The sequence below is a fragment of the Hylobates moloch genome, unplaced genomic scaffold (genome assembly GCF_009828535.3).
Source record: "Hylobates moloch isolate HMO894 unplaced genomic scaffold, HMol_V3 SCAFFOLD_3, whole genome shotgun sequence".
NCBI lineage: Eukaryota > Metazoa > Chordata > Mammalia > Primates > Hylobatidae > Hylobates > Hylobates moloch.
The window spans coordinates 14,737,467-14,760,221 of NW_026652278.1; the positions used below are offsets into that span (position 1 = coordinate 14,737,467).

The 22,755-nt window shown below is 39.2% G+C and overlaps 1 protein-coding gene across 2 annotated transcripts in view; it reads left to right on the forward strand.

Annotated features, from left to right (window-relative positions):
* CACUL1 (CDK2 associated cullin domain 1) overlaps positions 1–22,755 on the forward strand; it is a 78,882-nt gene that overhangs the window by 4,687 nt on the left and 51,440 nt on the right. For both annotated transcript variants that reach the window (XM_032176629.2, XM_058435968.1), the window contains exons 2-3: positions 19,261–19,387; positions 20,271–20,373. In XM_032176629.2, coding sequence (XP_032032520.1) covers positions 19,261–19,387; positions 20,271–20,373 — 230 coding nt within the window. The remainder of the gene's footprint in view (positions 1–19,260; positions 19,388–20,270; positions 20,374–22,755) is intronic.

Sequence of the window (22,755 nt, forward strand, 5' to 3'; positions counted from 1 at the left end):
GATGGATACATGGTAGGTGCCAGGGATGGTGTTGATTTGTCACAGGGAAGAGACCATGTCTGGAACAGCAACTAAAATTGGAGTCACTCTGGATTTGATTGATGATAATCCACAGTCATGCTCCAAGACTCATCTCTTTTGCTCTGGCCAAACAGGCCCATGAAATCGGAATGTCATAATTATCACCATTCCTTTTTTTTTTTTTTTTTTTTAAAGACAGATTCTCGCTCTGTCGCCAGGCTGGAGTGCCGTGGCGCAGTCTCAGCTCACTGCAACCTCTGCCTCTCGGATTCAAGCAATTCTCCTGCCTCAGCCTCCTGAGTATCTGGGATTACAGGGGCGCGCCACCACACCCGGCTAATTTTTGTATTTTTAGTAGAGATGGGTTTCACCATGTTGGTCAGGCTGATCTCAAACTCCTGACCTCAGGTCATCCACCTGCCTTGGCCTCCCAAAGTGCTGGGATTACAGGCGTGAGCCACTACGCCTGGCCCTCCGTTCTTAAAGTCTTTGACATTGATAGTGTTTTCTGTAGTTCCCACAGAGATGTGTTGTTTGTTGCTTCGAGTTTATTACTTTGGTAGGAAAGGGTACATCTAGCCCTTCCTATGTTGATATTCCTGACTTCACAGGTTAGGGAACTATGAACTAGTGTTCAGAACTGGGGGAGTTACAGTGTTACTACGGGTCCACCAGCCCTACTGTGAGATGGATTGAGGCCAAAACACCATTTATGTGACGTCCATAAGCCCCTGATCTGCCTGGTTTACCATAGTGACATTCCTGTCTCTTAGGGTTCGTATTGGCTTAGATCCAGTGTTTATTAATCCTTGAAAAGTCTCAGTGATTTCCATTTCCCAAATGTACTATCTCCCTAATGAATACCTGCATGTTCTATTGGAAAAGGCTAGGAGGAAGACTTTAATTATTCCGGGTTCTTCCTCAGTGGAACTCATCCTCTTCTTTATCCCAGCATTTCTGTGTCTGTGAATAGGCTCATTATGGGTTTTAGGTGAGGTTACATGGCTCTCCATTATGCCACTTAAGTGAGACCTCTGTTTAATATACCTAGAGTTTTTCTTTTCTGTCCATTATAACAGATCAAGTAATACCCCAGTATATTGCCTTTGTTTTCCTAAGGATGTCATGGTTAGCCACCATGAGGGAGATCCAAGCCACCAGAAATCCAAGCCATTCTGCTAATCGCTCTGGCCCTGCTGCCTCTTTAGATAATCATGCCCATTTTATATCTGGAAGTTATTTCTACTTTGTCACTCTGGAAGTAGAACTATTCCACTGAAATCAGGGAACCTCTTTTAATGGCAATATTGCCCATCTTTAACCCAGAATTACAAGGGACAACCACCACAGCATTTTTTTCAGTAATTATATTTAATTATTTATATATTTCTCAGTTGGTGAAGGACCTTCTCAGAGCACAGTTTAGGGAGTAAGAATGGGTTAGAACATGACAAATTTATATTCCTTTCTTCATATGTCTGGACTCATTTCTCCACGTTCTAAGGAATTTCTGTTCTGACTGCCTCCTCCTAACTCTTCTTCCTTTTCCTTTCCTCCTTTTTCTCTGTGTCCATTTTTTTCCTCCACACCTCTTCTCCTCCCCCTCCATTCAATATAGTGTACCCATTTTAGGTGTGCAGTTTGATGCATTTTAACCCATGTCACCGTCTGGTGTGGAATTTGATTTTACCCTACTAATAGCTAAAAGGTAGCCTATTACTATTACAGGTTGACTGTCCCTCATCCGAAATGCTTGGGACCACAAGTGTTTTGGATTTCAGAATTTTTTTGGATTTTGGAATATTTGCATTATACCAAATGATTGAGCATCCCAAATCCAAAAATTCAAAATCCAAAATTTTCCAATGAACATTTTCCTTTAAGCATCATATTGGTGCTGAAAAAGTTTCAGATTTTGGATTTTTGGATTTAGGATTCTCAACTTGTATTACCGGGTACTGACATAAGCTGGGGGACTCCTGGGTGAGAGATGAAGGAATTTATTTTTCTTATCATAGCACACAGCATGAGAATTGCTATATTTGCATAGTTTCCCCTTCCCCCAAGTCCCAAGAGGGTGACATACTATGGCCAAGATGGATGCTCTCAGTGGTTTTGTATTGCAGCTGAAGAACATCAATCTTGGGGAATCCACTACTTTTATAGAAAGCAGTGATCAAGCCTGCTCTTTGTCTAGAGGGAGATGTTATCTCGTCTTTCAAGGTTACCAGGTACAGAATGGCCCAGGTTCAAGAGTGATTGGTCATGGCCTTGCATTCCTGGCACACTCAGTAAGACATGTCGGAGTGCGTGAGGCCCCACGGAGGACTGTCTGTCCAGCGGTAACCACCACAACAACCAAGAGAACATTTCTGTCACCCTGAAATACTTCCCTATGTCTCTCTCTCTCTCTTTTTTTTTTTTGGAGACAGGATCTCACTCTGTTGCCCGGGCTGGAGTGCAGTGGCACGATGTCGGCTCATTGCAACATCTGGCGCCCGGGTTCAAGTGATTCTCCCACCTCAGCCTCCCGAGCAGCTGGGATTACAGGCACACACCACCACGCCTAGCTAATTTTTGTGTTTTTAGTAGGGATGGGGTTTCACCATGTTGGCCAGGCTGGTCTTGAACTCCTGGCCTCAAGTGATCTATCTGCCTTGGACTCCGAGTGCTGGGATTACAGTTGTAAACTACCATGCTCCGCCTTCCCTGTGTCTCTTTGCAGTCAGTTAACCCTGCCTGCTTCCCCCAGCCCCAAGCATTCCTACTGATCTGCTTTCTGTCACTGTATGATTTCATTTATATGAAATCATACAGTGTGTATTGTTTTGTGCTTGGCTTGTTTCTTCTTATTCTGTTCTTGAGATTCTTCCGTGTTCTCACATATATCAGTTACTTATTCTTTTTTCTGGCTGAGGAGTAGTTTTTTGTTTTTTGTTTTTTTTTGATATCCAAAGTAGTCTTTTTTTTTTATTTACCAAAAAATCATTAATTTGTTGGTCATTAGGTTGATCATTTAGGTGGTCTCCGGTTTTGGCTGTTATGAACCCAGCTGCTGTAAACAACCATGTACAAGGTTTGGTGTGGGTAAAGGTTTCATACAAGTGGAATTCCTTGCTTATATATAATTGACATGTTTATGAGAAACTGCCAAACAATTCTTTAGGGTGGTTGCACCATTTTACACTCCCATCAGCTGTATATGACAGCTCCAGTTGCTCCACTTACTTAATTGGCGCTTGTATTGGTTAGGCGCTGCATTCTTGGTATCATCAGTCTTTTAAAGTTTAGCCTTTCTAGAGCATCGGTCCCCACCAGGGACCAGTTGCGCGGAAGAGACAATTTTTCTGTGGACTAGGGGATGGTTTTGGGATGAAATTGTTCCACCTCGGATCATCAGGTCTTAGAGTCTCGCAACCTAGATCCCTTGCGTTATAGGGTTGGTGCTCCTTTGAGAATCTAATTCCTGCGCTGATCTGACAGGAGGTGGAGCTCAGGTGGTAATGCTCACTGGCCCACAGCTCACCTCCTGCGGTGTGGCCTGGTTCCTTACAGGCCACCTACCGGTTCCTGCTGCCTGGGGTTGGGGACCCCTGTTCTAGAGGATAAGTAGTATCTCTTTGTGTATTTATTTTGCATTCCTCTTTGACATGTGCCGTTGGCTTTTTCATGTGATCATTTGCTTGCCTTATAATTTTGTTTGTGATAATCCGCTCACATCTTTTCCTCATTTCTTTTGTTTTATGTCTTAATTTGTTTAAAGAATTCACTGTAAATTTTGGATACAAGTTTTGTCAGACAACTATTATTACTGTTTTCTCTCTCTGGCTTGTCTTTTTTTTCCCTAACGGTGTCTTCTGAAGAGTAGATGTTTTTCAGTTGTGATGATGTCTAAACTGTTAGTTTTTTCTTCTCTGGCTGTTTTTTTTTTTTTGTATCCTAAGAAATATTTGCCTACCCCAAAGTCAAGATATTATCTGTATTTTTTCATAGCAGTTTTATGGTTTTAGCTTTTACGCTTAGGTCTGTGATCTGAATTATGAGTTGATGTCTGTCTAGTGTGAGATAAGGATCGAGGCTCCTTTTATTCCATATGGATATCCAGTTGTGTTGGCACTATTTGTTGAAAAGACTATCCTTTTCTTACTGAGTTACTTTGGCAACTTTGTCAGAAATAACTGACCATGTATGTATATGGGCATCAGTTCTATTTCATTAATCTTATTTAGTCCATCAGATTTAGCATTGTTGCATATCTTCTTGATGAATTGACTGTTTATCATGATGGAATGTCTGTCTTTATCCTTGTTAATATTGCTTACCCTAAAGACTCCTTTTTTTTTTTTTTTTTTTTTTGAGACAGTATCTCGCTCTGTTGCCCAGGCTGGAGTGCAAGTGGCGTGATCTCGGCTCACTGCAAGCTCTGCCTCCTGGGTTCACACCATTCTCCTGCCTCAGCCTCCTGAGTAGCTGGGACTACAGGCGCCTGCCACCATGCCCAGCTAATTTTTTTTCTTTTGTATTTTTTTAGTAGAGACAGGGTTTCACCGTATTAGCAAGGATGGTCTCGATCTCCTGACCTTGTGATCCACTCACCTCGGCCTCCCAAAGTGCTGGGATTACAGGCATGAGCCACCATTCCCAGCCAAGACTACTTTTACTTGTAGGCATTCCCCGTTTTTTTTTTAAGGATTATTGTTTGCATAATGTATCTTTTACCATCATTTTACTTTTAATTTATTTGTGTAAAGTACATTTCTTGTAGACAGCATATGGTTGGATCTTGCTTTTTTAAAATCCAGTCTGACAACCTCTGCTACCATTGTGTTTAATGTAGTTACCAATATGGTAGGGTTTAAATCATATTGTCTTGCACTTTTGTTTACTCTTTGTCCATCTGTTATTTAAAAAATATTCCTCTTTTCCTGTCTTCTTTTTTTTTTTTTTGAGACGGAGTCTCTCTCTGTCACCCAGGCTGGAGTGCAGTGGCATGATCTCAGCTCATTGCAACCTCCGCCTCCCAGGTTCAAGTGATTCCCTTCCTCAGCCTCCTGAGTAGCTGGGATTACAGTCATGCACCACCACACCCAATTAATTTTTGTATTTTTAGTAGAGATGAGGTTTCTCCATGTTGGCCAGGCTGGTCTTGAACTCCTGACCTCAGGTGATCCGCCTGCCTCGGCCTCCCAAAGTGCTAGGATTACAGGCGTGAGCCACTGTGCCCAGCCCTTTTCCTGTCTTCTTTTTTGGTATTTTTATGATTCAGTTTTGTCTCCAGTTTGGCTTATTAGCATGGTTGTTTTGCTCTTTGGGGGTTACTCTAGGATTTATGATTATGAAAGTTTAACTTATAACAGTTTACCTTCAAATAGTATTAGACTACTTTACTTATAATGTAAAAATCTAATAGCAGAATACTTCCATTTATCCACTCCTGTCCTTTATGCTATTGCTGTACATTTTACTTTGATATATGTCATAATTCCCCAAATACACTGTAATTAATTTTGCTCAAAACAGTCACTTATCTTTTTTAAAAGTTGGAATGAGCTGGGCGTGGTGGCTCATGCCTGCAATCCCAGCACTTTGGGAGGCTGAGGTGGGTGAATCACGAGGTCAGTACTTTGAGACCAGCCTGGCCAACGTGGTGAAACCCCGTCCGCACTAAAAATACAAAAATTAGCCGGGTGTAGTGCTGTGCACCTATAATCCCAGCTACTCAGGAGGGTGAGGCAGGAGAATTGCTTGAACCCAGGAGGTGGTGGTTGCAGTGAGCTGAGATCACACCATTGCACTCCAAGCTGGGCGACATGACGAGAATCTGTTCCCGCCCCGGCCCCCCAAAAAAACTTGGAATGAAATTTATGTAACACACAATTAACTATTTTAAAGTGAATAATTCAGTGGCATTTAGTACATGCTCTGTGTTGTGCAACTGCCTCTCTCTATCTAGTTCCAAAACATTTTCATCAACCCAAAATAACATTCCATACCCGTTAAGCAATTAGTCCCGTTTCCTCACTTCTCCCTGCCCCTGGCATCCACCAATTTGCTTTCTGTCTCTATGGGTTTGCCTATTCCAGATCTTTGTTTTTTGTTTGTTTGTTTTTGTTTTTGTTTTGAGATGGAGTTTTGTTCTTGTTGCCCAGGCTGGAGTGCAATGGTGCGATCTCAGCTCACCGCACCCTCCACCTTCCGGGCTCAAGTGATTCTCCTGCCCCAGCCTCCTGAGTAGCTGGAACTACAAGCATGCGCCACCATGCCCAGCTAACTTTGTATTTTTAGTAGAGACGGGGTTTCTGCCATGTTGGCCAGGGTGGTCTCGAACTCCTGACCTCAGGTGATCCACCCTCCTTGGCCTCCCAAAGTGCTAGGATTACAGGTGTGAGCCACCGCGCCCGGCCTCCTGATCTTTCATATGAATGGAATCATACTGAGATTTCTTTGAAATAATAATAAACTGGAATGTAAGTCTTGGATTTACCCAGATAGTTACCATTTCTGTCCCTCTTCTTTCCTTTGTGTAGATGGAAGTTTCCACCTCTTATTTTTCTTCCCTCTTTAGAACTTCCTTTAATATTTCTTATAATGTAGTTCTGTTGGCCTTCAATTTGTTCAGCTTTTGTCTGCAGAAATCTTTATCTTCATTTTCTAAGGATATTTGCTGGATATAGAATTCTAGATATACAGCCTTTTTTCTTCTTCTATAAACACTTTAAAGAGTCTTTCCATTGTCTTCTGACCTGCATTGTTTCTTTTTTCTTTTTTTTTGGAGACAGAGTTTCGCTCTTGTTGCCCAGGCTGGAGTACGGTGGCGCAATCTCAGCTCACTGCAACCTCCACCTCCTGGGTTCAAGCGATTCTCCTGCCTCAGCCTCCCGAATAGCTAGGACTACAGGCATACGCCACCATGGCCGGCTAATTTTTGTATTTTTAGTAGCGACAGGGTTTCACCATGTTGGCCAGGCTGGTCTTGAACTCCTGACCTTGGGTGAGCCACTGCACCTGCCTTATTGTTTCTTTAATAAATGTTGTCTGTATAGTCTTATCTTTGTTTCTCTCTACATAATATGTCCCTTTTTTTTTTCTGGATACTTTCAAAATTTTTACTTTATCTTAAGTTTTCAGCAATTTTTTATGTTCTTTTTTAGTGTTTATTTTTTGGATTTGTGGGGTTTTAGAATTTGTCGAATTTGGAAAATTATTCATTATTTTTTGTCAGAACCACTCTGCCACTAGTTACACATATGTTATAACACTTGTTATTGTACCATGAGTCACTGAGGTTCTGTTCATTTTCTTAAAGATTTTTTTTTTTTTAACTCTCCGTGCTTTAGTTTGGAAAAGTTTTAATGCTATATCTTCACGCTCACTAATGTTTTCTTTTTTGGTATCTAAGTTGCTGTTAATCCTGCTCTTAAATCAGGCTGACAGTCCAGGTTTCAGTTAACCAAGCCAACTGTTAGAACTGTACCCAGTTTCTTGAAGTAGTATAGTGAATAAAGAATCTCTAGTAAGCGTATTCCTTTTAATGACTTGTTGCGTCGAAAGTTCTTTCTTCATTATTCAGCACCCTCACAATCCATGCCCACCTGTATTCCCAGGTTTCTGCCAGTATAGTGTATTAAAAGTCTTATAGTTCTTCTGGAATGTAAGCTGTCTCCTATTTATTTAGGTTTGGTACTTGTTCCCTTGGGAAATCTGATTCTAGTTAGAGATCTAGAGACAGTTCTGCTTAGAGAGAATCTTTTTTGTGAGGTTTCAGGTAATATCATGGCAGGGTCTTCAATCAAGTAAAGTTAGTCTCATGTTGGGAGGAGGGGTGTGTAAGCAGGGTTTCGTGAGGTCAGGGTTTTCAGATTGATCATACTCCACCAAACTGGCCCCATTTGTGCTGGGATTACAGGAGTGAGCCACTGTTCCTGGCCAAACTTCAGTATCTTATTGGGGATCTTGTCTTGCTATTTTTTGACCTGCGTCATATAAAATGACGTTGATGAAACTGTAAGAGAAAGGCATTTTAATGTTTACTTAAGGCCCAGTCCCAAATCTCTAAAGAAAATGAATACGGTTTATTTACTGTAAACTCTGTAGACCATATGTATTCACATTGTAAACTGTTAAGCACTATATAGAAGTTGATTGTTAATATCCTTTTATGGTATGTCTTGACAGGGCAAACTGGCTTTCCATTTTTCTTCCTGCTTTTGTGGACATTTGGTTATTAAACTCTATAGATAAAGTTGAATAGATCTGTAATATGTAGTTGCAGGTATGCTGATTCATCATCTGAATGGCACTTTATTAAGTGTTTATTGTATGCCAAAGTAATATTTTAGCCTCTGGTAATGAAGAGACACAGTTTAATGTGGGAGATGATAGAAAGATAATTATGATACATTATGATTAAATGCTATAATAAAGTTATGTATTTAGTAGCATTCAGGAAAGAGAGTCTTTATAAAAATGAATTGAAGTTGGCCAGGAGGCTGGGGGTGGGGATGGGGAAGCTGGACTGGAAGAGACTTCCTTGCCGAGGGGCGGCCTCTGCCAGAGACCCAGAATTGAAATTATTTTTGGAATACAGAGTGTGAGGAGAGAGTGGCACAAATTAAACATGGATAGATACAAAAGGCTAGATAGTGAAGGACCATGTTAGAGGAAGGATTTTCTTCTGTAGTAATGGGAGGTTTTAAGGGAGACATTTGTCTTAGTGTGTTAATTTAGAGCGGAGAGAGAATGGAGGCCTAGAGTCTAGTTAGGGTGTTAGAATTTCTGTAGTCTAGACAAGAGATGGAGACTTGAACAAATAAAAATTTAAAAGGAGGTTTCAATTTGGAGATAGTTAGGGACTAGAATCTACAAAATTTGGGGGGTGAGGGAAGGAAGATGAAGATTAAAGATTGCTGGTTTGGATGATGGGTAGCTGTCAGTGCCTTTGACCCAGATGTGGAAGGAGTAAAGGTGTGAAGTGAGGGTGTGTGTGTGTGTGTTTCTGTCTGTCTCTTTTAAGGTGTCTGTGAAACAGTCAGGTAGAGAGGTCCAGAGGCAGTTGGTAAATTCTGAATTTTCTCATTTCGTATGACTTAGAATATTGGAGATACTCTGAAACAAAATTTTACCCTGAAACAAAAATTTAATTTCAATAGATTTGCTTTTCCATTTCTGAGGATTTGAGATTCACCAAACTCTTTGTACTTAAAAAACAAAAACAGTACTTTGTCCTTATTAAAATAATACAGATTTAAAATTTTAAAACTCAAATTATGCAAAAAGACACATAATGAAAATCAGTGGTTCCTTTCCCTACCCCTTCCCATTCCTGGACCCGTTACTCAAAGTCAGTCATTTAACTACGATTCATTTAGCTGTTTCTTCTGGTATTAGCCACACATTTCAATGTGGTGATATTGCTACTGCTTAATTTATCATTTTTATATTACTTATTGACTTCCAGGATTTAGTTCTCTTATACCTCTAACATACCTTACCTTTCTAATTCTTTTACTGTCACAGTTTTGTTTTTTTGTTTTGTTTTGTTTTTTTGAGATGGAATCTTGCACTGTCACCCAGGCTGGAGTGCAGTGGTGTGATCTCAGATCACTGCAACCTCCGCCTCCCGAGTTCAAGCGATCCTCCTACCTCAGTCTCCTGAGTAGCTGGGATTATAGGTGCATGCTACCACACCAGCTAATTTTTTTGTATTTTTAGTAGAGACGGGGTTTCACCATGTTGGCCAGGCTGGTCTCTTAACTCCTGACCTTAGGTGATCGACCTGCCTCGGCTTCCCAAAGCGCTGGGATTATAGGCATGAGCCACAGCACCCAGCCGAACTTACTCTTAAAACTTTTCAACAGTTTTGTTAGATTCGCCATGTACCTGTCACTGGTGTTTTTGAAATGCTCAAACAAATGAGGTTTTGTTTTTGTCTGTCTTTGAAGCTGTTAGTCCTCTTGTTTCTGTTTATTGCTTAGGGCCAGTGCATAGTTGCCACTCAGGGACTTCCCAGATACTTGGAATGATTGCTTCTTTGTCTTCCTTTTTATTGATGAATTTCCGAGTATGTATATAGTGCATATCTTCTAGTCATTTTCAGAGAGTGTGTGCATAAAATTTCAGGTCTTGGCATATCTAAAAGTGCTGCTTTCACACTTGATTGATAGTTTGGATATAGAATTCTTAACGGAAAATAACTTTTCCTTGGCATTTTAAAAGTATTGCTTCATTAACTTTAAGCACGCTTATTACAATGGAGAAGTCAGGTGCCATTCGTTTTTTCCCCTTGAGAAAATTTCTTAGTTTTTTTTTTATATTAATGTGTTAATATTTCTCTCCCTTTACATTTTCTCTAATCTGTTTTCTCTGGAATTATTGGTAGTCAAATGTTGAATTTCTGTTTTGATCTTCTAAGTCTGTTAACTGCGTTTTGCTACATCCTCTTTCTCGTAAAGCTCTGGGAGATTTCCTTGATGTTGTATTTTTAACACTGACCTTTTTTTTTTTTTTTTTTTGAGACGGAGTCTCTGTCACCCAGGCTGGAGTGCAGTGGTGCGATCTTGGCTCATTGCAAGCTCCGCCTCCCGGTTCACACCATTCTCTTGCCTCAGCCTCCCGAGTAGCTGGGAATACAGGTGCCTGCCACCATGCCTGGCTAATTTTTTTTGTATTTTTAGTAGAGACCGGGTTTCACCATGTTAGCCAGGATGGTCTTGATCTCCTGACCTCATGATCCGCTTTCCTTGGCCTCCAAAAGTGCTGGGATTACAGGCGTGAGCCACTGCGCCCAGCCTTTTTTTTTTTTTTTAAGAGCACTTGGATTGCTTCTTTTTTATGACACTGTTTTTAATTTTTATCTTACCTTCCTGAAGATAGTAATTATAGTTTTTAAACAAGTTCTGTTCTCTGGATTATCTTTGTTTTTAGCTTTTCAAATTTTGTTTTGATCTCTCTTGTCTGAGACTTTCTACAAATCTTTGGTGATTCTTAGTTGTCTATCCATATTTAAAAGTGAAAAGATAATTGCTAGCTCTGTGTTTATAATGGGCCTTGTCAGATTTAAGTATTGGCCTTCATGTTAGGTTGATTGAATGCAGAGCTGCTATTTTGTTGAGGAACTGCCAAGTATTAGTATGTGAACCTCTTTTCTCTGGGACTGTTTCATTTCTCTAGAGAAGGATCTTCCATTCTGAGAGAATGGCAGAATGGATAGGTGTGGGGGGGTGGGGGGAAGTAAAGTATATTTTTCCTGGAGCATAGCATTCTGGAATGAAAGAAATGGGGCTAGATGTTTGAGCATTTCTTACGCTTACTTCTGCTTAATCTGCCAGTTCTGTGCTTCTCACTCCCTCACGGTCCTGCCCTGCATGTTTCTAGGTCTCAGAGTCCTAAGCCTTTGTCTCTCAGTTTCTCCACAGAATAATCCTTCTCTTTTCTTTTTACTGTTGAGTCTGCAGACTTTTCTATCGCGTCTCCCACCCATTTCCAAAAATGCCTGTTCATGGTATTATGTCCTCAAGTCCTGACCTTCTCAGGGGCCTACAGGGCAAGGTTTGTTTACCCACCATTGGTATCCACCTCAGCACCTGACTCAAGCTACTGCTTCGAGATTCAGACTCTACTGGGCATAATGCCAAGGAGAGATTGACTTATTTAAATCTTGGAAGACACCATGAAATTTTAAAACTGTGGTAGACCTGCAATTAGCATAGTTTACACCTATGTAATCTTAGTTGAACAAATACTTTTCTGTTTTGAATTTTGAGTACTTTGAATTTTATGAGATTTTGGATTAGGTGGAGTTGGAGCCAAAATGGATGTCTTGGTAGCTCTTGAACTTTTTGTATATGTGTGTATGTCATAACATGTCCGTTTTAGGAACTGTGTCACAGACTCCTATGGGATGTTGTAGAACAGTGTTGTATAGTAACTATTCTAAAGGAACATAGATCTCAATCTGCTGGTAGGCCACTACAGCTAGGTTTTTTTTTTTTTAAGATAGTAGTGATGAAGGAAGTTTCTACTATTTTATTACATTTCCTCTAATTGAAAACTGTGTAGATTTCTAAGCAGTAAAACAGTAACTCTGTGTTTGCTCTACAAGTTTTACAGTGTTTTGGCGGACGAGGCACTTCGTTTGAAGCAAGGCAAAGGAGGTTTTATACAGCTGGTATGTTACAAGGCTTATTTGGACCAAAATGTTGTCTTCTTATGGGGTGGGGAGCACAGAACCCTTAAAGAGTGTGTTAATGAGAACTTAGATAAAATAAAAATAAGACATCAGTGTCATCTGGTTGTTGTCATCTGAATGTAATGATATACTGAGGAGTGACTAACTCATGATCACAGTAGACATTTTAAATTGTCCATAGTGTTTAAATTGAATTTTGCAAACTATAAACCCCAAAATTTAGAAACTTCCCAAACAAATACCTAAAAGATACAACTTTTAAAAGGCTTTAACCTACTTTAGAAATAATTGCTGCCCTCTTGTACTGACAAATCAAAATATACCTGAGTAGATGGTACAGGTTTTTTTTTTCCCCTCATAATAAGGAACAGGATATGTTAAAGTACCGTCATGCTTTGCTTAACAACAGGGATACATTCTGATAATTGTTTTGTTAGGCGATTTTGTACACTGTGGGAACATCATAGGGTATACTTACACAAACCTAGGTGGTATAGCCCACTATACACTTAGGCTATATAGGATATAGCCTATTGCTTTTAGGCTACAAACCTATATGATATGTACAACATGCTACTGTACTGAATACTGTATTCAGCTGTAACATAATATTTGTATATTTAAACATAGAAAAGGTACAATAAAAGCATGGTATAAAAAATAAAAAAACGGTACGCTTGTATAGGGCACCTATCATGATTGGAACTTGCAAGACTGGAAGTTGTGTGGGTGAGTGGCATGAGTGAATGTGAAGGCCTTTCTGTATATTGCTCTAGACCTTAAAAACACTGTACACTTAGGTTTTACTAAATTTATTTAAAAATTGCTTCTGGCCAGATGCTGTGGCTCACGTGTGTAATCCCAGCACTTTGGGAGGCCGAGACAGGCAGATCATTTGAGCCCAGGAGTTTGAGACCAGCCTGGGGAACATGGCAAAACCTCATCTGTAGTCCCAGCTACTCTGGAGGTTGAGTTGGGAGGATCACTTGAGCCCCAGAGGCAGAGGTTGCAGTGAGCTGAGATTGTGCCACTGTACTCCAGCCTGGGTGACAGAGTGAGAGACCCTGTCTCAAAAAAATAATAATTAAATATCAACCTTAGCTTCCTGTAACTTTTTTACTTTATAAACTTCTTAAGTTTTAAAAAACTTTTTGGCTTCTCTGTAATAACTCTTAGCTTAAAATGTAAACACAGTACAACTATACAAAAATATTTTCTTATCCTGATAAAATTTTTTCTGTTAAAAAAATTTCTGTATGGTTTTTACTTCTTATACTTTCTATGACCATTCCTCTTCTTTATCTACAAGGGCTTCCCTTCCATTCCTCAGGTTATGTTCTTGGCCTTCAGCTGCTCTGAGTCCAACAGTTGGAAGAGTTCAGTCGTCCCCCTGTGCTGGAGGGAGCAGAACATTTTGCTGGAACATTCAGCCAGATTTATTAGATTGTTATTGACAGATGAGCATACTCTAGTGACAAAAAGTCATAATTTTTCTTTTAGATAGCATACATTAACTAGCTCAAGTTAAATAGGTAACAAAGGACTCTTTTCTCCTTGTCTGTTCTGATTATCTAGTTGCAATTAATTAAAAAGTCATTCATAATTTAGCCTTTTAAATTTGGCTTAATTATTTATTTTATAATTGCCATTACTACATTCTTAAAAGAGTCTATTCTAAATGAAGGTGGCTTTTTTGGTGGGGAGAAGGGATATGGAAGAGAAGAATTTTAGTGAATGTTTGGTAGGAAGACAGTTCCTAGCTACCTTTTTAACATTTTGTTTTGATATATTCACACCTTTATTTGACTCTCCAATTCAAGTTGTTGAGAACAGACAAACCATATATTAGCAATTGAGGAAAGAGGAACACCTAAGTGAACCCTGGCTGTCCAGGGCTGCTGAAGCATTAGAGTGGTTTTCAAACTTTAACAGGCGTAAGAATTATCTGGAGGGCTTGTTAAACAGCTTCCTGGGTTCCACCCACCCCTAGAATTTCTGATTCAGCAGATCTGTGTTGGGGCCTGTGTTGGGGCATTTGCAACAAGTTTCCAGGTGATGCTGCTGCTGCTGCTCTGGATCTCACACTTTTGAAGCACTGATAGAAAGTAATGATCAGTCTCTGCAGTAGACCAAGTATGAATTCATAATGCTTACTATAATTCCTGAATTTATTCTTTCCTTATAAAACAAAAAAAATCCTTAAAAGGATTATTATATAGTAGGGCTAACCTGGTTTGCTTCAGCCTGTGTGAAATCAAATGTGATTTAAGCTTTAATTGCAAAACAGCTAATAAGTAGTATATCTTGCACTGTTTTTCTGTTCAGCATTTATTTTGACTCACTAAGTTAATTCGCTTTACAGATGTTACTGAGTACCTACCATGTGTCATATACTGTTTAGAGTTGGGGCTCTAGCAGTGAATTCCTTCTTCATGGGGCTTACATCTAGTTTGAGGGAGATTGACAATAAACAAATAATATGTCAAGTTATTTGGATTAAAAAAGTGTGAGAGTTGAACATATTTATTCTTGCCTGGTATGAATTATAGACCTCTGATGGTTCCCTGTTTATCAGCAACCTGATAATATTTCCTGAATGAAGATTCCAGTTATTCCATGTGTTTCAGACTTTGTTTCATTTTATCTTAGTAAAGGTCAGTTAAACTACTTTCTCAGTGGGGTTTAGACTGTGTGAGCTTGTTATCTTGTAAATACGTGTTTCTAGGTTTAAGCCTTGTGGCATGATGTTTTTACATTTTTTTAGTAAGTGTTTTAAAATTTCTTGAACCTCTATGCCTCTAGAGGGCAACACACATTCTGCTCTTCAATAAAGCCCTCACCACTTTTCTTATTCTTGCACCAGGCCTGCTTTACTTATTTATGTTATTAGCATGGCTCCTGTAGGTATTTGTGCCTGTAGTGCCTTCTTTAAATAGCATAAAAAGTAGTTCATTATTTTCAAGCTGAAAATCTAACCTAGATGAAATTTAGTAATTTAATGGTAACTTAATTTTGTTTAGGTTTCATACTTTAATTTTGACTCTTACTTGCTGATATTGCTCATTACATACAGAAAAGGAATTTAGTTAATTATCTAAAAAGTAAAATTCAAGGAATTCTTTAGCTCATTGGAAGTCTGTACATACTCTTTAGCCATGTATAATATACATTGAAAAGACTGGCACAGTACACTGGCACAGCCGCAATATACTGGTGGTGAAATTATGAGTGATTTATATTTCCTTATTTTGCTTATGTATTTTCTAATGCAGGCTTAATACTGAAGTGTAGAAATCAAGAAATAAAAAGTTGAAAAGTATTGTCTAAATAGGCAGCCCTGCAGATCTCCTAAGATCCCGTCATGCTGCTCTGCTCTTAGCATTCCCATTTTAAAGTAGTAAATCAGCTATCTTCTACACATAGCATGAATTTTGGCTACTCTTTTGTGTTTTGTTTTGTTTTTGAGACAGTCTTGCTTTGTTGTCCAGACTGGAGTACAGGGGTATGAACATGGCTCACTGCAACCTTGACCTTTGGGCTTGAAAGATCCTCCTGCCTCAGTCTCCCAAGTAGCTGAGACCACAGGTGTGCATCACCACGCTCGGCTAATTTTTTTTTTAATTAAGTTTTTGTAGAGGTAAGGTCTTACCATGTTGCCCAGTGTAGTCTTGAACTTCTGGGCTCAGGCGGTGCTCTCGCCTTGGTCTCCCCAAGTGCTGGGATTACAGGCATGAGCCAGCGTGCCTGGCCTACTCTTTCTTTTGGTGAGTGTAAGCTTTTCTATGGGCAAAGTTGAAAGTGATTACATATCTCTAACAAGAGGATCTAGTTTTAAAGTTCAAGATTACACACACACTCTGAGGCTATATGTATCAGATGTTAAACTGAACAAATAGCTAGGAGTTTTTGTTTTTTAAACCAAGGATTGCGTTGAGATAAGCAAGTAAATAACAAATATCTTAAAGTTTCCTGGATTGTCATTTTAAGTGTTGACTGCAGATGGTTATGAAGAACCTTCCTGGGAAGAAAGTTATGTTAGCTAGTATGTAAGGTTACTGAATTGGCTTTCTATTTACTATTCAGGTAACATAGATGTATATTGTATATAATAAATAATATGTGTGGAAATCGAAACAGCTTTTTTTTTGTATGTGGAAATAGGGTTTAAGGTTCTCTACTGTGACACATACCTTTTTCAATTTGGTTTTTAAGTCTCTTTTCAAAGATACTTAAAAGCATCAGCAGTCACTGTTTCTGTAGTGAGTCCCCGTTCTGTACTTAGAACTGCAGGACTTAACGTTTTGGTTTCTTTTTTCCCTTCTTCATATCTTTGACTTGGTGATTTGCTAAAGTGCGAAGCCTGTGCTTGAGAAGTAGGAGTGCTCCCAGCTGGAGCCATAGCATGTGGTTTATTGAACTAAGCATTTTAGGAGCCCAGAAGATAGGTATGTTAATTACTGGCGTTACTACTTGCAGTTTTCTTTTTGAGCGTGTTATCTAACCTTCAACTCTCAACTTTTGGTGTAGAGAGGTATTTCATGTGGTTTAGGTGGTACACTGGTAAGGGATTCTATAACTCAGAGTCACATAGTGAGAATTTAATTTCTTTTTCAGTTTTCTTTGAATCCTAAGGATTACATAAATACAAAGGTCATATACACTTTTCAGTATCAAGTGCAAGAGGGTGACCCTGGGAAGCAGCTCTAGGGGGATTGGGGAAGTGAGGCAGGGAAGGTAATAAGGAAGCCAGTAAGGTAAAGTCACCACTGTAGGCAGCTGGAGCTTAGTACCAGTGGGGAGCTCTGGGAGTCAGTATATCACAGGGGCCTTAGAGTCATCTCACCCAAAAGGAGAGGGAGCTACTGGTGGTAATGACACTGAATCCTCAGTAGTCATTGGGTGAAGGCTGCTCTGGGATTGTTAATTCTCCCACAATTTCTTACCTGCTTCTCCTGCAAGCAGAGCAAGCTCTGACAGCTGGACAGAACACTGAGAGAAGTAGTCGTAGGGTGTGGATGGGGTAAATGGGTGGGGCACCAACAGTATCTGCTATGCCCACTGGACAGCTAAGCTTTTCGTGCAGTCTTCCTCATTTTAGTAAACGACAACCCCATCCTTCGGTGCTGAAGCCAAAAACTTTGGAGCCACTCTTGACCTTTCTTTCACATCTCACATCTAATCTATCAGCAAATCTTGTTGACTCTGTTTTTAAAATATCTTCGAAATCTGACCTCTCCTTATTGTCCTCAGTGCCACCATCTGGCTCAACCCCATATTAGCTCACAGCCTCCAAACTTAGTTTACTCTCAGCACAGCTGCTGGAGTGATCCATATAAAACCTAAGCCAGATCATGTCACTCCTCTGCTCAAAACCCTCCAGAGAGGCCTCTCTACCTTAGAGTAAAAGTCAAAGTCTTTACAACGGCCCATAAGGACCTACATGGTCTGGCCTCTTCCTACCGTTATGTTTGCACACGTGCGTGTACAGTTCTTTCTGTCTTTAGCTTTACATTAGTCAAAACACTCCTTTATTCCCCATTCCCTTCAGTGTGGGTTATGTGATTCATTTGTAATTAGGTTCATTTGTTGTGTTTTGCATTCCATCTTTACCACTACAGCCTTGTTGATTTTTTTAAATTTACATAGTAATTTGATATACAGTTCTTTTGGTTTTGACAAATGCGTGAAGTGGTGTATCCCCCACCACAGTTTCATGCAAAACAGTTAATTGCCATAAAAATTCCTCCATGCTACTGCTTTATAGATAATCCTTCTCCCCAACTTCCAGCCCCTGTCGACCACTGATCTGTTTTCCTCCCTATAGTTTTGCCTTTATTAATATCATGTAAATGGGACTCAGAGTATGTTGCCCTTTGGGTCTGGCTTCTTTCACTTAGCAAAATGCATTTAAGATTATGCCATGTTTTGTGAACATTCATCAGTAGTTCATTCCTCAGATGTCCTGTAAAATAAAATTAAATAACAGAAGTGAATTGATTTAAAGAAAGTATTGAACAAAAATGATATAGATGGTACATAGAAAAAAATCTTGAACCTGGATGACTAAGGAGTGGAAATCGATAATGTGATTAAAAGATGCTGGGAAGGCTTTGCTTTACCTGGTATCTCTTACAGTAATGAGCCTTGAGTTCTTGAGGAAGTCACTTAACCACTCTGCTTCCTAGTCTGGTAAAATAAACAGTGAAATACCTGGTCTTGTTGTTGTTACTCCTGAGGTAACTGTGGTTCATGACACAGAATATAGGTAGGTTCTTCTGGTAGCTCTTTTTTTAATATTAACATTTCAGTGCTGTGAAGCAACTGTTACCTGGATTTCAAAGCTGTTAGGATCCACTGTACAAATGCTTTGTGGAAACCTGTAGTGTGGGAGTAAGAGCCCGTCTGTAGGAATGAAGTAAGCCTCAGTGCAGGGTGCCAGTTCACTGACTTCTTTTCTGTTGGGCTTATCCAGTTTAAGATAGTAGCAGCCTGAGTTGGAGCAGTAGTAATGATGAAGAGGTGCTGGTGGTATTGTAAATCTCGGCAAGTTTTACAGCAACCTCTTTGTGATTACAGCATTTGGACCTGAATCCTCATAGTCCTGTCCTTAGGTACATTTCCTCAAGGATGTCTACAAAGATTGATTGTTGGTGTTGACGATTTCTCCGAATTTTCCTGTGGTTCATTGATAGGCCATTTTGTCACATAATTGGCAGTGTGTATTTGAGGGTCAGAGCATGTCTGAGACTGCTCCACTGATGATGGAAGCTTACAGGAAACCCAGAAGGAAACCAGTGATGATTGCTTGTTGGGTTGTTATTTTTAAAGGTGGACAGGTTCATACTAACTCCTCTTAAACTCATGATGAATGGCTGCTTAACATTCTTGACTGGGTTGCCTTTTTTGTTTTTAATTGGAATAGGATAGTTAGGTGATAGAGTGTCAGTGTAAAATCAGAAGAGTGAGAGGAATTTGAGAGTGCAAAATGGCTGTGATTTGTGTTTGCTCCACATGTGGCACGTAGTAATATTTATTTTACTTTTTACTTTTAGTAATGAATGTTATAACTATTGAAGATTATAAGAGCACATACTGGCCAAAATTGGATGGTGCCATAGATCAACTTTTAACTCAGAGTCCTGGTGACTATATCCCCATATCCTATGAACAGATATACAGGTAAGTTAAGATTTAATTTGCTTGGGTTTGAAAGGGTATACTGAAGTTCAAGGCGCTTGAATTATGCCTCACGCAAACATGTAGAGTGCATAAGATGAGGCTCTGTAAGTGTTTTATGTATTCCACACTTACGGATTGGAGAGTTTGGTTTATACTTCTTGATTCAAAAGTGGTTTTCAAATCATGACAGAGTAAGCCTGCCACCTCCACCATACATAATGCAGACACTGTGGAAGTCAGCAATAAAAGCAAGAATGAAGTTATCTGGTGTAAAAATCATATTTTTAGTCTCAGAGGGAGACCTTAATCTGTTGGTGTTTATTGACACACAATTCTAACTCTCTTCGGTTATTTTGTTTCTCAGCTCCTGTTAATGGAAGCAGCAAATTAGGAAGTGGGGTGGGATATGAGATCAGCACAGTGAAAGGAGGAAGTGACAAGTATGTTATTCCACACAGCTGATGTACAAAGAGGTTGTATTGCAAACACTTCCGTGAGTTAGAAACCTCTCTCTACTGATTATCAATCACTCTCTCTTCCTTATTTTGACATTCGTTTAAAAAGAGAGAGAGAGAGAACCTGGTTTATAAATAGTTATCATATTCAGACCTTAGATTCTCACCTACTATTAGATTATCTAGTACTGATTAAATGTGTAGTACACTACTTAGAAGAGCATATTTACAGCAGATAGTACTATCTTTTCCATCTGAACACCGATGGGGGAGGATTAATTTTTTTATTTAAAAGTTGTGATTGGTTACTTTTTGAAGGTATGAATTATTGGATCAGTGGATATATATCAAAAGTGTGCTTTAACCTTGGAATGAGTTAAATGCTTTATGATTAACTTGGTTTGTGGGGGTTTTTGTTTGTTTTACAGTTGTGTGTATAAATGTGTATGCCAGCAGCACTCGGAACAGATGTATAGTGATCTGATTAAAAAGATAACTAATCACTTAGAGAGAGTCTCGAAGGAGCTGCAGGTAAAGAACTGATTGTATTGATTTTTGCTTCCTTGGGTTTTCCTGACTGGTTGCAGTTAGCTTTTCTAATACACATTTGGAAGCTTGTTAATTTGATTATAATATAAATTTATAAATGTTTTCTAGATGAATGTTGATAAAATCACATAATTTTTGGAATAGATTATTAATTTGAAAATTTGGTATAAATTGTGGAAATTTTTGTATTAAATATATTTCAGACCTTAGCTGATTCCATTGATTACCATGTCAACATTTCTTTTATTTAAAACCTTACTTTTTTCTGTCAGTGTCAATATTTGGTGACTTTTATGATACAAAAATATGTGTATATTTTAACTTGTTTTGGAACTCGCATTATCATCTTTGAAGAGTGGTTTGCCTACTAATTTATAATACCTTTCAATATAAACAACTGAAGTAAACACTTTATTGATAAACCTCCTGTAAATAGGCATCATCTCAGCTCTAAAGTCTGGGGCAGGTTGCAGAAAAACTCCTGTTTAAGGGAGCACTTAGCTTGATCCTCCCCCTGCCCACTTCAGTAAACCTTCAGTGCTTGAAGATCAGGTATTATTAAGTTGGTGCAAAAGTAATTGTGGTTTTTGCCATTGAAAATAATGACAGAAACCTCCGTTACTTTTGCACCAACCAAATAATCTTTATACCAGGGCTTGATCCTACTTTGCTTTTGGTATAGAAGTAGAACAATGTCTAGAAAAATCACTCAGCAATCCCAGCACTTTGAGAGGCCGCGACAGGTAGATCATGAAGTCAGGAGATCGAGACCATCCTGGCCAATATGGTGAAACCCTGTCTCTACTAAAATACAAAAAAAATTAGCCGGGCGTGGTTGCACACTCCTGTAGTCCCAGCTACTCAGGAGACTGAGGCAGGGAAATCGCTTGAACCCGGGAGGCAGAGGTTGCAGTTAGCCAAGATTGCGCTGCTGCACTCCAGCCTGGTGACAGAGCGAGACTCTGTCTCAAAAAAAAAAAAAAAAAAAAAGTCACTCAGCAATAGATTACCAGGGTCTATACCACAATTAGGAAGCACCTCAGCAGTTTTGAAATAACCACAGTTTATAGCACATGCTGGGGTGTGCTTTGGGCTTGGATATTGTTCTTCACAACTTGTGGTCTGAGATAGCTTAGTTTTGTTTTCTCTTTTTTTTCCCCAAACAGTTATTGTACTAAGTAGCATTTTGTTTTCTTTTTCAGATGATAGAGCTGTGTTTTGTCATAATCAAATATATACTTTTCTTGTTAGTATAAATTTCTTTCTTCATCTTTTTGCTGCTAACTATAAAATCTTTATTCATTCAACACATATATTTAGTGCTTAGGCATTGTGTATAAATTGTTGATGAAACCCTAGATCTATGCTTTATAGCTTTTGAGTGATTTGCTTTCTAATTCTTCATTCCACCATCTACCTGAATTCCTACCTGAATCCAGTTTATGGACTTTGGGTCTCACTGTGGACTCTGTCACACACTTCTGTTCATTTGCCAGTACCCTAGTCAGGTTCATCATCACTTCTCAACTGTTTTACTGAAATGCTTATCTCAGCTGCCTTACTTTATTGATATACCTTAATTTAACCAGTTTTTGATTGATGAATATTTAGGTTACTTCCAGTCTTTGGCTATTACTAACAGTGCTGAAGTGAATAGTCAGTCTTGTAAGTAATGTCATTTACTAAGTCCGTATTGTGGTTCACAGAAGTTGTATCAAGTTGCATTCCCATCAGTTCTGTGTATGTCACAGTGTCTATTTTCTCTCATCCTACTGATACAGCCTATTATGAAACCAAATAATTTTTAGTTTTATATTAATATAGTAATGATTCTTATTAATGATTAAAACTTTAATCAGAGTGATATTTCTTTTGATGTTAGTTTTTTTTTTTTCTTTTTTAATTTTTTTGAGATGGGGGTCTCGCTCTGTCTCCCAGGCTGGAGTGCAGTGGTACAATCATGGCTTACTGCAGCTTTGACCTCCCTGGGCTCAGGTGATCCTCCCACCCCAGCCTCCCCAGTTGCCGGCACTACAGGTGCATGCCACCATGCCTGGCAAATTTTTTATGTTTTTTGCTTTAGAAATGGGGTTTTGCCGTGTTGCTCATGCTGGTCTCAAACTCCTGGACTCAAGCGATCTGCCAGCCTCGGCATCCCAAAGTGCTAGGATTACAGGTGTGACCCACTGTGCCCAGCCTGATGTTAGTATTTTTAAAAGGGGTGATATATGATATAAAACCAGGGAATTTAGTTTGTTTTTAGAATCAATACATGTCCCACTTTGAGTTCAGCAATATGGTCTTATGAAAAGTCTAGCTTCAAAATGATTCCTTTTATAAGATTGTAAAGATTGTAACCATTAT